This window comes from Caloenas nicobarica, chromosome 14, assembly GCF_036013445.1.
Source record: "Caloenas nicobarica isolate bCalNic1 chromosome 14, bCalNic1.hap1, whole genome shotgun sequence".
Lineage (NCBI taxonomy): Eukaryota > Metazoa > Chordata > Aves > Columbiformes > Columbidae > Caloenas > Caloenas nicobarica.
The window spans coordinates 3,574,146-3,592,275 of NC_088258.1; the positions used below are offsets into that span (position 1 = coordinate 3,574,146).

Consider the following 18,130-nt stretch of genomic DNA (forward strand, 5'->3'; position numbering starts at 1 on the left):
GGTGCTGGCCCGCAGTAGGCGAGAGCTGCTGTTGGAGCCCACTCGGGGTGAGACATGCATCGATATCGCCGTCCACGGCTGGTGGGATTCGCAGCTCGGCAGGACCCCGCGGCGCCTGGATCTGGCCACCCTGAGCAGCAGCTGCTGCTGGTTCCTGCGTCCCACCGAGCCCAGTGGGACCTGTGCCCATGCAGGCTGCAGCCACAGCACCCCAACACTGCCATACATGTACCCCCACCTACCAGACATGCACCGCTCTATCTTCTTCCCCTCCTGCTTCAAAGCAAATAATTTTTATCCCTTTCCCAGTCCCCCAGGAGCTCAGCTCCTGCTGGAAGCACTGGGAAGGAGAGATGGGCTTCAGCTTCTTGCTCCCCTGCTGCAGAGTCCCACATGGAGGGGACACTCACCCTTCCCTCCCCAAGTCACATCGCCAAAGTGGGACAGCACTTGGCTTGTACACGGAAGGCAGGGTCCTGACGGGGCTTCTCAGCTGCAGGATGCAGATAAAACAACCTTGTATTTGTTGAGCTGCAGAATGAATCCGAGTGCAGGGTCAGCTGCAGATACAGGCTCTGCGGGGCGGCACCGAGCAGGTGGCTCATCTCTGCCTTGCTCCTGGGCTCCCTCAGCCGCCCTTCCCTTCGCACACGTTGCTGTGATCCCACGCAGACACGCATGGAGATGCCAAGATGTCCCCGGAGGGTGGAGCGTCTCTGTGGATCTGGCCAGGAGTGAATCCCCACGGTGGCAAAAGTCCCTCACAGAAGTAGCGAGCTGCCCCGTCCTCCAGCACCCATTGCAGCGCCCAGCCTCACCCCCGCCATCGCCGCTGCCCCAAATGCAGCTCCTGCAACAGCTCCCACACGGCTGAAAGCTGTGGCTTTTTCATGTTTTTCCTCAGAACGATCCCCCTGCAGATGCTGGGCACACCAGAATGTTTTTTTGGTGGGGTTTTCTTTGGAGGGGAGGCAGAGAGGAGGAAAAGCAGCAGCAATTCTGCAGCTTCTTTTCACGTGGTGGCTGGGCAGTTTTTCAGGCAGGCTCCAGTGAACTGTCCCTGGCATCCCCACGCACGTAGAGCCCCATTTCTTGCTCCCAACAATCTGTTAACTGGTGTGTAATGTCAAGCACACGCAGCCAGTGGCGCTCCTGTAATTAAGACTGGAACCGTGAGCTTTGTCGTCCTCCCAGACGATGGCCTGGAGATCCAGAGGCACCATCTCCCACCTTGGATAGTGCCCAAGGCTCCACTCCCCACCCCTGCGCCCGGAGCAGTTTTAGCTTGAATTATACCTTGAGTGATGGTTGTTTATAATCCCCTTGCTCGGTCCTTTCCTAATATAAATACTTCCAATCTGGTTTTAATCTCAAACTTCTAGCATACGTGTTTCTCTCACGAACCTACAGCAGAGCTCCATCAAACCTCAGCTTGTCGGCTTTTTGGAGCAAATGGGCTCATTTTACCTTCCCCAGCTCTTTCGAATAGAAAAAGAACAAGGCATAAAAATGTAGAGAACCATTTTCTCCACTCTCTCATTAGATGATTTTTCCCATCCTTTTATGTCATTTGGACCATATATTTTAGAATCAGCTTTTAAATACTTTTTGGAAATAAACACTACGCTTTCAAAAAGTGACTTCAGAAACAAAATCATTATTGTCTGTGAGAGATAAGCATCTAGTAGTACATAAGGAGACTGACGAAAGCAAACCCTCTCCTTTGATCCAGAAGACACTTAACTCCTCTAGCATTGTATTCCAGCTGATAAACCCACCCCACCACAAGTCATCGTACTCAGCAGGCCACTAGACTGCAAGAGCAGAGGTTCAACACTCATTATTTTAGGTTTACAGGGAGAGGAAATTGCAAAGCCACTCGACTGCCAGGGCAGGAAGGTGGGAGACATAAGAAAACCAGAAGGGACTGGCAAAACAGTTAATTCTCCACACGGAACAAACATTGCACCTAAAAACGATCCAGCTCTGCGATGGACACGGTTCACTCGCAGCGGAAGAGCAGCAGTTGTCAGCTTTGTGCGCTTATCCCCCACCCTCCCTTCTCGATCACTCAGAGCTGACAAACCAGCAGAGTATGAAGCAACTCTGGTTCCAGAGGAAGTGGTAAATTTAGTCATTGGGTTTTTTTTTTTTAAGACACTTCTGCATTTTCAACTGAAATGACAAAGTCTTAAACCTTGCAAAGCAACACTGTGAGGCAGATAATCCCCTCCAGAGCACAGCCTGCCTCGAGCCCGAAGGCAGCAACACAGGTAAGGGTAACAAAACCATGCGAATAAAATAAGTTACATGCAAATGCCTCAGCGAGCTACCGAGGCTCACAACTGAACTTCAAAAGATCCAGTCACCTGGAGACAAAGGATCCGCACAGAAGCCAGACTGTGCTGATAATACTTCTGCTAAATGCACTCCATTTCTCCACCAGTCGTTATAAACACACAATTTTATAGGCCAAGCACTCAGCTCTAACATGACACACAGGCCTGTGAAGCTTCACAGACTTACAAAGTGATTTGCTTTTAATTTGTCCTCCTACGATCTGGCTCAGCAGATTTTTGCCTTGCTTGCCACGTGCAGCCTTCCACTGCGAGAAGTCTTTGTACAAATCCTAAAAAAAATAATTCTGGTCATTCGTCTTCGGAAAACCATGACCCACTAAATGGACAATAAAAAAGACATTCAGGTTAATTTGCTGTTATTACTGGATCAAATGCCAGGCAGACAGAACTAAGAGTCAGCAGGACAAAATCATTCATCCTCCCAAATTATCACCTCAAGAGAACAATTCCCCTGAAAGAAGCTCAGCTGAATCCTCACATCCAGTTCATCAGAACCCCAGGTCTTCATCCGTCAAATTTATGAAACTTTCAGTTAAGATGAACTCTTCCTGTTTTAAGGCCATAAAATATCAGTGCAGGGTTTTCCTGACCTCTCTTTCAGAGTTAATTCCCTTAATATCCCTTTTTAAATCACTGCTAATGACCATCAAAACAAAGAATCGGTTTTTCTTTTTTTATTATTATTATTATTATTTCTAGCAGACAATTTACATAAAATTCCCCTTTTAAGTTAGTGATTCATAACTTCCTGCAATAAACTACTTAAGGAGCAGCTTTGGTAAAGAATGGAATGAAACAACCAACCGAAAAAAAAATAAAAAAAGAGAACAATCACAGCTGATTTTGAAACCAACACAATTCACCAAATTTAGATTCAAAAGAAAATCTGCCAAGCTGTATTTTGTCAGTGTTTCCAAATATTCCGTCTTCCTCCTCCCTTTTCAGGTTTGTGCAGATGTGGGAGCTGCGTTCTGTCAAGCAGTTTGTCCTGCTAGATCATGGAAATCCACCTTTACATGATTCGTAGACCTTGAATAGAGGACTCTAAGGTCTTGAAAGAGAGAAAAATCTTAATCACAATCTGCTACAGTAGCCTGCGTTCAATAATCCAGTGTAAATGCTGATGTTAAGAAAAAAAAAAAAAAAGAGTAAAAATCCTGAATACTTGAGATTAGACCCATAGTCAAGCGTCAGCGAGCACCACAGTCATTCATTTCAAACTCATATATGAACCAACGAGTTTACCCTCTCCCCCAAAACTGCATTAAAGCAGCTTATACATCACCTCAAGTTCTGATTTGGCTCCTGTTCCACCAGAGCTTCCTGGCGTCACGGAACACAGACAAACAATTCTTTTCCTAAAGGTCAGCGCCCAGCTCTCGGCAGCGGGGGGAGGCCAGCAGAGACCTCTCTTGGCTGGTCCTCAGTAGAGCCAGGAATCGCATTATTAAATCCTTTTAGGGTTTTCCATACAGTGCTCACTGTATTTTCTGTTTGAGGTTACTTCTTACTACTCTGCTAAGTTAATTATGAGAGGGCAGGACCATGTTCTACAGCAAGAGAGCGAGCAGAGTCCAAAGGGATGGGAGCAAGAAGAGGCTATTTACCATACCAATGATCATTCCAGCCTCATTGTGGCTGAGGTAGAAGTTGGAAAAGAAGAGAATTAGTGGGATTCCTACAGGGACATTAAGCAATTCCGTTAAAAAATTAAGTCTGGATTAGCACCATCTGCTAAGCGAGGTACATCTTGAATCTTTCTTCCTTATGGAGTTCACTAATGGTCTTGAATATTCCAGTCTGGATTTACTACTGCTAATAAACCCTGCGTCAGGCCTGAGCCCCAGAAGAGGATGCTAGAGATCAAAAACATACCCACCACCGCACCCAGCTCAGATAAACACCGTAGTAAAACATACCTTGAAATCCCAGATGGTCATTGCGCCATCAATGCCGGTGGTGCAGAATTTACGACAATCTCGTTTGTCTATCTCATAAATAGACACTTGGCTGAAAACAGAGAGCGATAGCTGTGACACAGACACCCATTCCAGAGAGCCAAAAAGCTGGGAAATCTGGGCTGAATTCAATTCCTACTCTCTCAAAGGGAGACGTGAGCATAGCAGGGCTTGTGCTGGATTTTTGGTACAATGCTTCAGAAAAATAAGGAAAGAAAAAGGATGCTGAAAGCTCTTTAATCACTTGGTGGCTGTAGCCTAAACATTTTCCTTGAATAAAGATAAATTGCTTCAGAAATGTTAGCATCCTCTGGGCTCACATACTTCTTTAAATGCAAGGAGATTTTACTCAATAAACCCAAATCAAGCCTTTTGATGAATAAATACATATGGAAATAACAACTGAAATAGGAAGCTGGTATGCGAATTTCTGCTTCAGGTGAATTTTGCTGGCTAGATTTCACGCAATGCTACCAACCTCTTGTGAGTTATCTACATATTTGCTAAGATAAACTGTGCTCAAGTTACAGAACACAATAAACATGAGCAAGCAGCAGTAGCACACATGCCATGTTAATGATTAACTTCACCAGCTTCCACATGAAGTCCCAGAAATGTACAGCTGTTAGTGAAAGACTACAAATAAAATGGGATACCAGCTAAACCCATCTGGTATGGCAAATTTTTTTGCTCTCACAGGTTTGCGGTACATCCTGAGACACCAACGTGATGTGGAGAGCGCTCCTTCCCCTCGTATTGGTGGCCAAGACACTCACGTTATACTGTTTTGGTGCAGTGTCTCCAGGGTAGTGTTACGATCTTCTGTAGTGGCTCTTTTATCCATGTTTCGGAAGCGTTCCATAGCGGAAATATTGCGCTGGATGCTCTGTTTTGGAATGTCTAGTTTGGAAACGAAGGTCAACAAGCCACGGTCATCACAGTTAAAGAGCATCGGGCAGCAGTCATGGCCCTGCAAACAGATATCATGAAAACACACCAAGAAACATAATCAACATAATCAGTTTTTCTGCTGCTGTTAATTGCAGAAATGCAAAGACTGATACTATGGAAGAGCTTGCTTATTATTAACTTCATAATGCATGGTGTGTTTGCCTCTCCAAAACACTACAATGCTCTACAAGGAGAAAATAATAGACACTTACAGCTGCCACCACGCTGTTCTCAGAGACAAATGACACACTCAGGAGTGGGAGGAACTCTGTTTTCAGCTGTGAAACCCTGAACACAAGAACGTTTGTTAGAGGACTTCATTGAAACCTCTCATATTTGGCTCCAACAAAAAATAGAGACCGTTCCCACATACGGCTTATTGGAGAAGAAAGCAGTGTAGTTCAGCTGTCCTGACGTGACACCAGAAGGTTGTAATTTACAATAAAAAATTATAACTTAATACAAGTGTCCTGAAGATCTATAACAAACATGAAGTTTTCCAGTTGAAACACTGAAATTATCCAGCATCATGTGTAACTGCAAGAGTTTATAAATACACCCCAAAAAAGGCTCAAGTTGATGAAGCTATTTCATTTGCAATATAAAACCACTTGAAGTTTTAGTGCTTGACATCATCTTTTCAGGAGAAACAAGCCTGTATGTTAAGTCAATTTTCATGATTTTATAATAAAGGAATTCTAGAACACTTCATACTCAATGATATCCCCAACCAGGTACTTATACAGCTATTAATAATTAGCAGAAAGAACATACTTACATCATATTTTTTGAGGCATCGGCAACTGACACAGTACTATCGTGACTGACCCAGGCGAGGCGGTTACCGCTGGCAGAAAAACTGACGCTGTGCACCCATCCGCCACTGCCAGCACCCCCAAATTCAGACATCAGCTGCCCAAAAGGCATTTTGGAGCCCCACGGTGTACTGGCTGGTTTTTCATCCACTTCTTTAATGTAAGCAGAAAACACCCTGCAAATAAATATTTCAGCAGGAATAAAGACAGGAAAAAAACCTCCTGGGAGTTGCATATACTTTTTATACTGGAAACAACCAGATGCATTGTAATCCTACCAAAATAAAATACTACAGTATCTTTAAACAAGCCTCTAGCAGCTGGGAAGCTTTGGTCTCCAGAGAGAAAGCAATAGTACAAAGGGTGTAATGCATAAAGGTTTCTCATAAATGTCGTGTCTTGTATCTTTTCTCCTTTTTTCCAGAAGATGGCACAAAACCATACGTTATCATCCCATTTTCCACTGTGCTAAGATTTCCCTTTCATCCTTTTGCAGTGCTAACAACTCCCAGAGTCAATTCTTCAGTAAGAGAAAAAACACCAATTGCACTGTATAATTAGAAGGGAATACAAACACCTACAAAATTACCCACTTTTTAAGAACATTCCCTTTTTAGCAGGAGAAAAGAAAACTGATGTTCTAATGCCAGCAAAGGGGCTCTGAGCCACCTTATTCTGGCTCATTACTGAAAGGTGGCTTTGAAAACCACAATGTTTTTATGTTTTTTTTCCCAGCACTACAATTTGCAAGATATGTTTAAGTAGGAAGCCTCCCCCTTTCATCAAATTCCTTCTGCATGATTCAGACACGCCACAATATGGTGTTCTTGACCGTTACCATGGAAGTTACTGGGACGTCACCAACATAGGATTAGAGTCCATCGAACAGGAGGAGCAAGTGAGCTCTGCCATACTACTACCAGAGAAATATCTCAGTATCAAAAAAAAAAATCTGTGATCAAATATTCATGGTTGCAGTCAAACACAAAAAGGAATTATTTTATAGGGAGTTTAAGGAAATGGTGCTCCCTCCTCCCCGTTTTTTAAATCTTTTACATGTATGGGGTGTGCACTTCAAAAGGTACCTATATTCAGCTTATTCAAATAAAGCTGATCATTTGGAACAAGAAGGGCTTAACTGTAGCTATATTAGGCACAGATTTTCAAAGAATTAAGTATGAATTTATACTCAGCTCTATCAGTTTAAATATAATCTAATGATAATCCTTCAACAAACTTAATTTTATAGAGACATCTAAAAGGACAGTTCTCTTAATGTATGGAAATAGGACAAGAGGTTTAAAGCAACAGCCTTTGACACAAGGCAGAAAAATCATTCCTACATAGTAAAAGACCTTGAAGATAACTGTTAAAAAAAGTCTTTTCCATTACTAAAGTCTCCTTCTCTTTTAAAATCAAAACCATCTCAGCTTGAAGGCCCCAGCCTTCAAAGAACACTTGGAAATGACTTTTATTCCCACAGCAACATTGTTCCAGTCAGAATATAAAGTTCACACCTATGTGGTGCTGTCAGCTATATATATATTCCTGAAGACAAATGTAAGAGGACCTCATCCAGGCCAGCCACCAGGAAAACTCTGCTGAATTCCTATCAACTCAGAGCCTCTTCTACCCCTCCACTCTTTTTCCAAAATATCTCCCATTTAGCTGCCTAACAGTTGGCAGTGGCTCTGGCAGATCCATTTCCTAATTTTCTTCAGAACCACCTATCAGAACAGATGTATAACTTCAGTCTCAGGTATCTTTATTTTCTTTGATGTGTAACAGAACATTCCCCAAAACTGGAATTCTGGAGATCTCTGCTAGTCATTTGGCAAACACAATATGCTTGCATGGCTCTGGGGAAGAAATAGAAACATAAACCCAGTACCAATCTCCATCACTTTTTCTTTCTTCCTTTAATACTTCTATACGGAGATTTCAATGATAAAAACAGCAAAATTATTAAGTGATTCATCCTAAACTAAAACGTTAAGTAAGAGCAGAAAGTTTCCCAAATGTTCTAAGCCAAGGTAATTTTTTTTTCAAAATATAAACGAATTCTGTTAATAATAAGATGCAGGACATAATGAGTTTTCTGACAGGAAACAAAAGACTAAGCAAGTCTTCTGGAAAACACTGCAAGGAAATTAACTGAACCACATCTTGAATTTCTTAAAAAACCACACTGAAACCTATACTGAAAAAAAAATAATTCAAGCCTAACTTCTCAACCAAAACCCCAAACAGGAAAGAGGAGATAATCAGGGATGTACAGAACAAGCACCAAAGCCTGTAGCTGAAGTCCAAAACAACAGATAAATTGATATATAGATCTCTCAATATATAGGGATATCTTGATATATAGAGATCTCAGCTGACCTAATGTCGGAGTTTCAAGATGCTTTATGAATGCACACAAAAAAATTTCCACATGTGAAAAGCAGCTGCTTCTGGAAGATGAATGAGTATGTTTTACATCACATTTTTCGTGAAAGGAAGCAAACGTATAGTTTATCTAATTAAAACCGGAGATGGGGCAGAGAAGGGAGACAACTCCCCTCTTCTTCCCAGCTTTCATTTAACATCTCTCCTTACATAAACAGGTATTAAAGGATCAAATTTAGATGCATGGGTTCCATTCTGAAATAAGGAACGTAATAGTTGGTCCCACCTCCCCCTCCCACTCCTTCTTAGTCATTTTTAGTACACACTTTGAAGCTTAAAAAATACCCTATTACATAAGGAATTTAAGAAAAGAAGCTTTCATTATTATTCAAGGTACAAGTGATTAAGTAAAATATGAATTAAAGTCAACCACTCTGCAGACAGTTCCCCATGCAGACTTCATTGCAGTGACTCCAGTTACTCGGCACAGAGCAACTCGCAGAACCCACCCCTCATGGTGTAATTTCATAATTTGAAAGACTATCCCATCCATCTCACATGCCCAGCTGCTTTTACCAGCCTTTTTCTTATTGTTCTTCAAAAACATTATGCTGAGTTTCGTTTGGATCAATTCCTTGGCCCTGCCCACCACAGGGCTGCAAGAACGTTAAGGCTGACACTGGCAAAGGGGAGAGAACAAGTCACTCAGGGAAGAAAAAGATGAAAAATCACCTTTATAAGCATAAAGTTACTCTGTATTTTGGAATTTCACTGTTAGGATGTTGTTTTTAAAACTCTAACCAGCAGTGTTGGTGTTCTACAAGATAGTACCTGCTGGCCTAATTTCAAAGTCTCTTAAGCCAGATATTTTATTTTGGTAATAACAACAGTATGCAATGAGGCATCTTCTATTTTGATAGCGAATGCATCATCAACATGCTCATGCCAACGATGAACTTGAACCAGTAATTGATCTACAGATGCTTTACTTTCTCTCACCTGCACTTGAAGTCACAGGATCCTGCCGCCAGCAAAACATTGTTGGGGTGCCAGTCCAGGCTAAGGACAGTGGAACGAATGGGCTTTTTAATGTGTTTGCTCACCCACCTAAGTGAAAGCAGAAATAAAATTTATATGAAAATATTTTACTGGACTCCTACAAACCTATGAAATACTTCTCAAAAAGCTCACCCTTCACCAATGACTAAATACACCAGGTTTTCAATAGAACTCACATTTTGCCCAAATCTTTCAAATTATAGTGTACAGTCTGTGAACTTTGTGATTAACTTAATTAAAATTTTAAATATTCTAAACAAATTTACATCAAGTATATCTCTCTTCACCCAAATTCTATTCCCCTTCTAACTCATTTTTATAACACATCGGACTGAACCCCTTAATGAGGATTTTGCACGGTAATTGCCTGGTCCCTCACATCCTCTGAACAAGAGCTCAGCTTTGAGGGTAATGTTGAGCAAAGAAGTACTATTTTCTTAGATCACCAAGTACCCTTCCTTTCCAGCTCCTTCCAATGAATTTTACATTCATCTCGCTTAATTATTGACTCTTCTACTGTTTAATAATACCATAACCATAAAATGTAACAATGGGTGAACTGCCAATGATATGACCAGTGTATCCATCTTAGTTATTCGCAGTGCAGTGAAAAGCAGTCCTGCTGTTGAATGCATCAATATTAGCCTAAATATGTCTCAGCAGATTTCGTTGAACTATTTACAAAATAGTAATGAAATCTGTTATTCCCTTGATGGCCTTTGGGATGATGGTTCTTTTTCTTTGAATTTACTTCCATCAGGCACAAGGAGTTTTAAGGAGCGCATTGAATTATTTGCCTTCAACATATGGGATTTTGATTCTTCTGCAGACAAGTGAGGCAGAGAAAATGTTAAGAACTTAATATGATATGGTAAATGTATCTCTAACATGTAGAGCTACAACTGTAGATCCATTAAAGATGAGAAGCACTAAATTTAGATGCCAAAGAGAAAAAAAAAATTAATAGTGGAAATATTTGTGTCCTGTCTGAAATCTATAAACTGTGACGCGAATATATGACAATATAGGACAAGCAGATGACAAGCTTGAACATCTTCTAATAGACCACCCAGGAGATAAGTGACAGACCTGAGTTCTTTTATGACAAGAAATGTCCCAAAATAATCTATACAGAAGAAAGACTCAAGTCAAGGTTTCTTCATTCATTCTGGAGAGAGATGCAGCGAGGAAACATTTGTCTTTTTTCAACAATACAGTTGTGGTAAGGAAATTTTTACTCTGCAGAAATTCTTGCACTTTTAGAAAAGCAACATATGTTTATAGTAGTCAACCAGAACACATCCACGCCAACACATATAACCTGAAAATAGGCTAACTCAAAGGCCTTTAGGTGCTACATTATATTATAGTAAAGAAGTAAAAGAGGGAACTTTTTCCCTAAGATGTAAAAAGTCCATGAAAGAACTGATGAGGTCTATCCCTCTACATTTCCTAAAGATTTTAGGAATTAGGAAAATAGAAACCTAGTAACCGCCATTAAACTCCAGGCTTTAGGTTTCCCATGCAGACCTTAAGGGTATAAACAGAAATTAAACCCAAACAGCTCACCAGTCATTTTCAGATTCAAAGTAGCACACAGATATAAGTCGAGCTCCACTTCCCACAGCAAATTTATTCTCCAAGGGAGACCATTTCACAAAGGTGGCTGCACGATTAATTCTCAGGATCACAAGGGTTGGTTTCCACACGCCGTCTTTCTGACTCCAGACATAGGCATTACGGTCTGCGCCGCAAGTTACAATGCGATCGCTCTTGGGAGCCCAGTCAATACCTGCAATTTAGAGTTCACATTAATAAAGTTTTCCCTTTATACTGTTTGCTTTGCAGTAAGCCAAAACAAAGACAATCTCACAGTCTTCTACTATAGAGACAGTTATTACTATTACATTAGTATTCCCCTTTTTCACTTATTCTGCAGGCATCATTTTAAACTGCTAAGGATAAAGGTTTCGCCCTCTAGCTTTCATCAAAATTGCAGATCCCAAATTTCCTGATTCCGGAGGATTTGTCCGTGAGGAAGCCGGCTCTGACTGGTGGCCAACAGGCGGAGCTCCGCAGCCTGGAATGGCCTGTCCACCGCAGAATTCAAACCGCTGACTTGAGCAAGAGACCCTTTTCAACAGCTGAAACCCAGCAATTCTAAAACTACGCACAAACCTCTAACAGAGTTGTCTGCTCACTGCCAGACTGCAGTCATGATCGAAAAGTTTAGATAACAGAGGGTTTTTTTGTTAGAAGTGATTAATCTTTATGTACTGATACAATCCTTACATTTTTTCCACGCCTAATTAAGCTGTGCCATGAGAAAGAAACATTTACCAAGCAAAAATAAAAAATTCAAAGAATAAAACAAAGCCTGCCATTGCTTCTTTCCCTTCCTATGCAATGAAGGATGTTCTCAACTCGAAAGTCTTATGGCAACATTATTTTTCATCTTTCCTTAGCATCCTTCTTGGAGATGCAGAGTGCAATCCTTAATTCTCCTGCCACTAAATCAATGGTTTTTCAGAACTGTGTTCTGTACTCAACACATTCCTTAAGCACACAAGCTGAAAAAAGGACAAAAGTTATGGAAAGAATTTGTACTAATTTTACCATATTATTCATATATGGTCTACTTCAAAATAGGCTTATGCTTAAAAGTTCAATTTTTGAGAGGCTGGTAGTCTGAAACCACAGCTACATGAGTCACTCTCGTGCCTTTGAAATGGGGACCATCCTGTACCTCTTCTTTCCCAACACCTCCCTTGCACCAGTGTTCTTCTGATCCATGGCAAGCTCAGTTTTTTAAGCTTAGCAGAAAACTAAGCCAGCAAAAAGGAGCAAATAATGCTCTTCCTGTAAGTGAACAGGAGCATCTCACCACAAATGTCTGCATCAAGACACAGGAAGGCAAAACAAGGGACCTTGTCCCCTGTAATCAGAAGCTGGAGCAGCAGCAGTTGAATCACTCCTGTCAGAGGCAACACGCGGTTTGATTGGTCTCTCTTCTGTGTCTAAGCATGGTTTAAGTCTAATCTTTACGACAACCACAGCATTTAGTATTCTAAAGGTACACGCTATGCAGGAAAGCAGAGAGCGCTCTTTTCCCAAGTCATGAGTATTTGGTTTCTAACACTAACAGGTACAAGAAAAATGCAGAGAAACACCTTTGGGGAACAGCACGTCATCTGTAAATTCAGCCCAAGTGACTCTTCACAAAACAGCACATACGGTTGTGCTCTTTGACAGCAAGAATCAGACGAATTGAATAAGGTTCCTGCAAAACACTGTTGGGCAGATACTTTTGCCCATTAGTGAGTTGAGAACAGAATAAAGGATATTGCTGTTTTGGGCAAGTGCTTGTATTAATTACTTTTGTTTCCTTAGAGAATAAAGCCCTTATAGAAATACCACCATAAAAAAAAAAAGTAATACGAAAGACTACCGCAGGACAATCACATTTTAAAAATAACACCTTGTGACTCATCGTGGCGGCTCTTCTTACATTTTCATTGTGGATTTACAGATACTCTGGGCCTGCAGTAAAATACACTCACTGATGGTCTGTCATAAGTCCAGGACTGACCACTTAAAGTGTTTATACAGCCCCTAAAAAAGGATATTTATTGCTGTCAGAAACCACAAACCAACGCAACAGCTGGATACTTGATGAAGTTTTAATACCAGCACTTGAAGGAGAGCAGCGTGTATCACCAGGAGAGTTTGACACAGAACTCAGCTGCTTCAGAAGACTGAAAGTTTATTATCATTATGTTATTATGGATGAAAAATAAGCAATAGAAAGGCTCAGTTACTCTACCAAAATGTCTGGAAATCAAATAGGGATTTTCTTCCTAACATTCATTGCATGCAGTCCAGAAAAATGCTGCAAAGCTGTCTGTAAGTGGGAATGCCAACCTATAAAAAGATCTATTTACTCAACACTTGCAGATTTCCTGTTCAGATTCTCAACTGGGGAAAACAGGGGATGGCCAAATCTGCTATCTGGCACAGCACAACCTTTGCTTACCTGTAATGTGGCCATTGTGTTCCTTTAGCTCGTGAGCCTTGACCCACTGGTTCCCACTCTTCTTGTAGATGTGGACTTCATGATTATTAGGGCTAATGGCAATCTCTTGAAGAAGAAATAAAACAATCCAATAGTACGGAAGAGTTTTTAGTAACAAATGCTTTACTTGGAAAGACCTTCCAGTGTAAAGCCTGTATGCTCAAATTTCAGAGCATAACATGGGTTTTGTAAACAAAGGGCCAATGGCCCTGGATAATCTTAAATAATTATGGTTATTAAATGGTTATGAGTATACTGCACAGAAAGACAAGACATTTTGAACAAAATGATGAATGTTCTAATAGAAAAGTAGGCCATTAAAGGTCTGCTTTGGGGGTATGGAAATAGAGGGTCAAAGAGGGTAAGTAGGGACAGGTCACGTTCTCAGAAGGCGCAGACCAAGGGGTAAAGCTTTGTGGAACACCGGTAAGGCCAGACTTGCTCATATGCCAGAGTTCCGGTAATGGGTTTTAAAAAGTTCAGATTTAGAAAATAGGCACTTTTTGGATCATCAATGGAACATTTAATATGCAGCACTAGGTATTTGACCATACCTTCGCTAAACGTGATCCAGAAAACTACAAGATTACAAACTGACAGCAAAGAGAAAATAGCACCGGAGAAAAAAAAATAAAACTAACATATTACTTACGAGTACGGTCTCTGTTCCATGCATGGCAGGTGATTGGCTCTAGTAAAAACTGATGTAGAGACATTCCGAGTTAAAGATATTCCTATGTTGTAAAAATTGAAAAAGCTGAAAGGTGTAAAATTGAAAAAAAAAACCACTTCAAAATTAGATAATTATTAAAACAAAATCAGCCTTCAACATTTACCAAGGTTGTTTCAGTCCAGTGTTACAATTTACTTACAACAGATCACAACTCAGTCAATACGTTCAGGCCGCTTGAGAGCTGCCTTTGCCCTACGTCCCAATATCTTCAGTAGGCCAATGAATTTTAACTGTCCTGCTCACTAAAGCTAATCGCAATTGCCCCAAAAGCCGTGTTCACTTGCTTCTTAGTGTATCATCACTGGCAAGGCAGCAGGTTCTTAGGAAATCAAACAAAATTAATAATTTTACTATGGAAATAGAATACTTGGGAAAAAAACCCTAAAATTATAGGGACATCTCTCAGTGAATTGATTCAAATCTTGACATGTATCAAGGCTCACAAGCAGCACTACAATAACATTTTTTTCTTCTTCTTTTTCAGGAGGTTAAATTGGTGTGTTCAGAACATCGAATATGTAACTGTAATCTGCTGATGTATTGTTCGATAAAGCCATTTATATGTATCCTAGGAAAAATTATTAAGATTAGTAACTAACTAATTACTAATTTCTTCAAATTAATCCTAGCACTTAAGTGTTTTATAGTTAGGCTTTTGCCCCCATGAGATTCAAACACTGAAAGAACAAGGTGAATCATTCTAGTTCATAAGTATTTTAATTCGTTTAAAAAAAAGCTAGACATCTAGTTTTTTCTTTAACTTATAACTGCTACAAGAGACAGCACGGAACATCTGCAATTGGAGGCGCAGTGACCCACAATTACAAAGTTGTCTAAAATATCGTGTTGTATTCTATGTCCTGTATTAACCAAGCAGCACAAATGGATGGAAGATAACATCGATGGAAGATAACACCGGAAAAGCTCAGTGTCACCTGTAATAATTAAAATGTGCACAGTTCAATACATAAACTTAGATTTGTCAATTCCATCCATAAATTCCACTAATTTTCATAGCAATTTACCCTTGGCTGATGGATCAAAGTTTTTTTTACCCCTACATATACATCTAAAAAGAACTATCTCTGTGATGTCATTCCAAGGCATCCACACCCATTATAGCCTGAAATTACAACATACCCAAGTATGGCCATGTTAGCGGAGGGCGGAGGCTTCGGGACAAGGTAGGAATTTGGAAGCAAACAGGAAACGAGCGGCAGCCCAGCAGAAACTCAGGCGTGAATGAAAGATGAGTATGTTCTTATAGAGCTCAGCAATTCCTATCGCCCCACTCGCTTAACAAATATGCTGAAAGTACTGAATCTTGGAGCAGAGATGATACAGAACTTCGCCAATGCAAATCATTGGAGAGACTTTTTCTTTTCCCTTCCCCCCCGTCTTTTTCTCTTTAAGAAAGCAAGCACTGCTATTTTAAAGCAATATGATTTACAGTTACATTTCAAATGTGCTTCAAATATAACTTTTAACTATATGAGCTTTAATTCCAGTTGATAATTTTAACCGGCATGATTTCATGGTTCTTCTAATAATCATATACTACCAACCAAATGAAGCTATTAAACATATGTAGTCCTAAGCAAAATAATTAATATATTTTTATTAATGTGAAAAAGTAGACATAATCCAAGTTACCTTTGACCTTGGACAGCCATGACTTGAGAGTCCATGTGCTAATATAAGCAAGACACAACTGCAAATTGCTTTTTCCACGATCTTGCTTTAGCACATGCCAACATTCAGTAGCACTACATTTCCATATACAGGAAAAGTTGAAGAGCTGCTCTACCAACAAGGAATGCTCAGCCTTTTCTGCTCTTTCCGAAATAAAATGTAAAAATATCCGATCTCCTCTCCCCAAGGAACGCAGCTATTTGGAAACACTTTCTAACACAAGCCTGGTATTTTCTGCACAGATTTGCACTACATATGAATGATACAGTCCCATCCTAACTTCTAGTTGGGAGATTTTTGCTAATCTACACACTGCTCCAAAGACAGACTAGACAGGCAGCATGTTCCATTCCTTCCCATTGAATGAGCTTCTTGAGCACCATAACTTGCAGCAAGCGCTGTTTTCTGTTGTGGTTTGGTAACAAACTCATAAAAAAACAACAGTGATGAAAATCTCCAAAAGCACTGCTGTTTCTCTGATAAGTGCAGTGCCCTTTTCTTCATGAAGTTAAATCTTAATGAAGTCTTGCAGTTACATTTATTCCTTACCAATACATAGACAAAATCAAACTCATATTTCACACAAGAAAATGCAACGGACTCTATGATTCTTTATACAACTAACATGTAGTAAACCCCTTAATGCCTTCCTGTCAGCCAGCCTCGAAATCTCATATAGGAAAGATACTGTTACGATAACTTTGTTAGCCACGTACTTAACATGGCTATCCCCGATCTTTTTTACAAATGCAAAGTAACTGTCCTTGAGTTTCAACATATTTTTTTTCAAAGGGGAAAAAAGAAAATTTTGCACCTCTGTACAGCAGTTCTTTCAGTACATAGACTGAAAGGATTGAGCTTGGGAAGTACAGGACTCAGCTGTTGTCATCTCTCAATGGGGTGAGAAATATGTGGTATAGGGGCATCCCTGGACAAGCAAATAGCGAGGGTGCAGACTCGGAAGCGGAGACAGCATATGTGCGGGTGAGAGAGAGAAAAAGGGATCTATTTGCCCCTTGCCTGTTTTCAGAGCACCTACACCACTTCCAAACACCTGGAAGAGAAGTGCCTCTAATTAAGGGCTGCCTCCTCCCGCTGTCATTCCTTTCCGAGTCACTCAGCGCAGCGTTCCCAAGGGGGTGACTCCTGCCACAGGACACCATTAGCATTACAAAGCCGACCGGTCTGAGGTGGATCGCGGGCTGCGGGAGGCCCGCGCCGGTCCCACAGGTGCACAGCGCTGCTGCCGAGGCCACGGCGGGTCAGGGCCGGGGGAGGCGGGGGCTGCCCCGCCGAGGCCCGTCCGGCTGCTCCCGCCCCGGCCCCATCACCGCCCCGTGCGGCCCCGGCCCGTCAGGGTGAAGGGGCTGAGGGTACCGCATCGCCTCACCCTCTAAAGGGCCCCGCAAGCCCCCCTCACAGCGGCAGGGCCGGGAACGGCCCCCCAGCCCCGGGCAGGCTGAGGTGACCCACCCCCCCCGCCATCCCCTCACACCGGCCGGCCTGCAGGCTCCCCCCCGCCTCCCATCCCTTTCGGGGCCGGCCCGGCGGCGCCGCGGACAGCCGCCCCCCGGGGCGTGGACTCACCTGAGGCGGCGGGAGCGGAGCGGGACTCGCGGACTCTGGTCAGTCAACGCGACTCCGCTCCGGGCGGCGGGAGAGGGAGCGGCCGGGCGGCGGAGGCCGAGGGGGGGGGCCCGGCACTGACAAGGGAGCCAGGAAACGCGCTCTGCGCCTGCGCGCCGCCCCGCGGGCTGCGCCTGCGCCGCCGCCGCGCTGCAGGGGCGGGGGGAGCCCGGGGCGCGCCGGGGATCGCTCTGCGCCTGCGTGGCGGGGGGCGCGCGCCGTGCCCGCGCCTCACACAAAGGCGGCCGGCGGGCCGTGCGCGTGCGCAGTGGGGTGATTGTCTCCCCCTCAGAGGGGGAGCGGGTTGGGAGGCGGCCGGGGCTGTGAATCTGTTAAATCAGGTCCATTTACACACCTTGAGCGCCAAGTCTCTTCCCACGACCACAGTCCCGCTGCAGAGGTGCTGCTTCTCCAACAGCATTTGTGGGAAAACGATGCTTATTATTCATGAGAGACCAGCCACTGCCAACACCGGG

At 42.4% G+C, this 18,130-nt stretch overlaps 1 protein-coding gene across 2 annotated transcripts; it reads right to left on the reverse strand.

The window, feature by feature from the left end:
* Positions 1-1,728: 1,728 nt before the first annotated feature.
* ARPC1A (actin related protein 2/3 complex subunit 1A) lies at positions 1,729-17,756 on the reverse strand. 2 transcript variants are annotated; one of them, XM_065645049.1, is made up of 10 exons: positions 17,616-17,756; positions 14,256-14,337; positions 13,565-13,669; positions 11,101-11,323; positions 9,472-9,579; positions 6,048-6,260; positions 5,482-5,557; positions 5,095-5,288; positions 4,280-4,370; positions 1,729-3,411 (listed from the first exon to the last, which is right to left on the reverse strand). In XM_065645049.1, exons 2-10 carry the CDS (start codon positions 14,317-14,319, stop codon positions 3,373-3,375), a joined length of 1,113 nt encoding a protein of 370 aa, XP_065501121.1. In that variant the 5' UTR covers positions 14,320-14,337; positions 17,616-17,756; the 3' UTR covers positions 1,729-3,372. The 2 variants fall into 2 exon arrangements, with proteins under 2 accessions (XP_065501121.1, XP_065501120.1); XM_065645048.1 differs by having other exon boundaries at positions 1,730-3,411; positions 14,256-14,360.
* Positions 17,757-18,130: the final 374 nt, after the last annotated feature.

Bases quoted from the DNA above. Each gene is read 5' to 3' on its own strand.
- ARPC1A (XM_065645049.1), bottom strand. From the start codon at position 14,319: ATGTCTCTACATCAGTTTTTACTAGAGCCAATCACCTGCCATGCATGG. The intron at 11,324-13,564 runs GTAAGCAAAGGT...TCTAAATTGCAG, and splicing joins ACACAATGGCCACATTACAG to GTATTGACTGGGCTCCCAAG. The intron at 4,371-5,094 runs GTGAGTGTCTTG...CTCTGTTTTCAG, and splicing joins CTGCACCAAAACAGTATAAC to CCAAGTGTCTATTTATGAGA.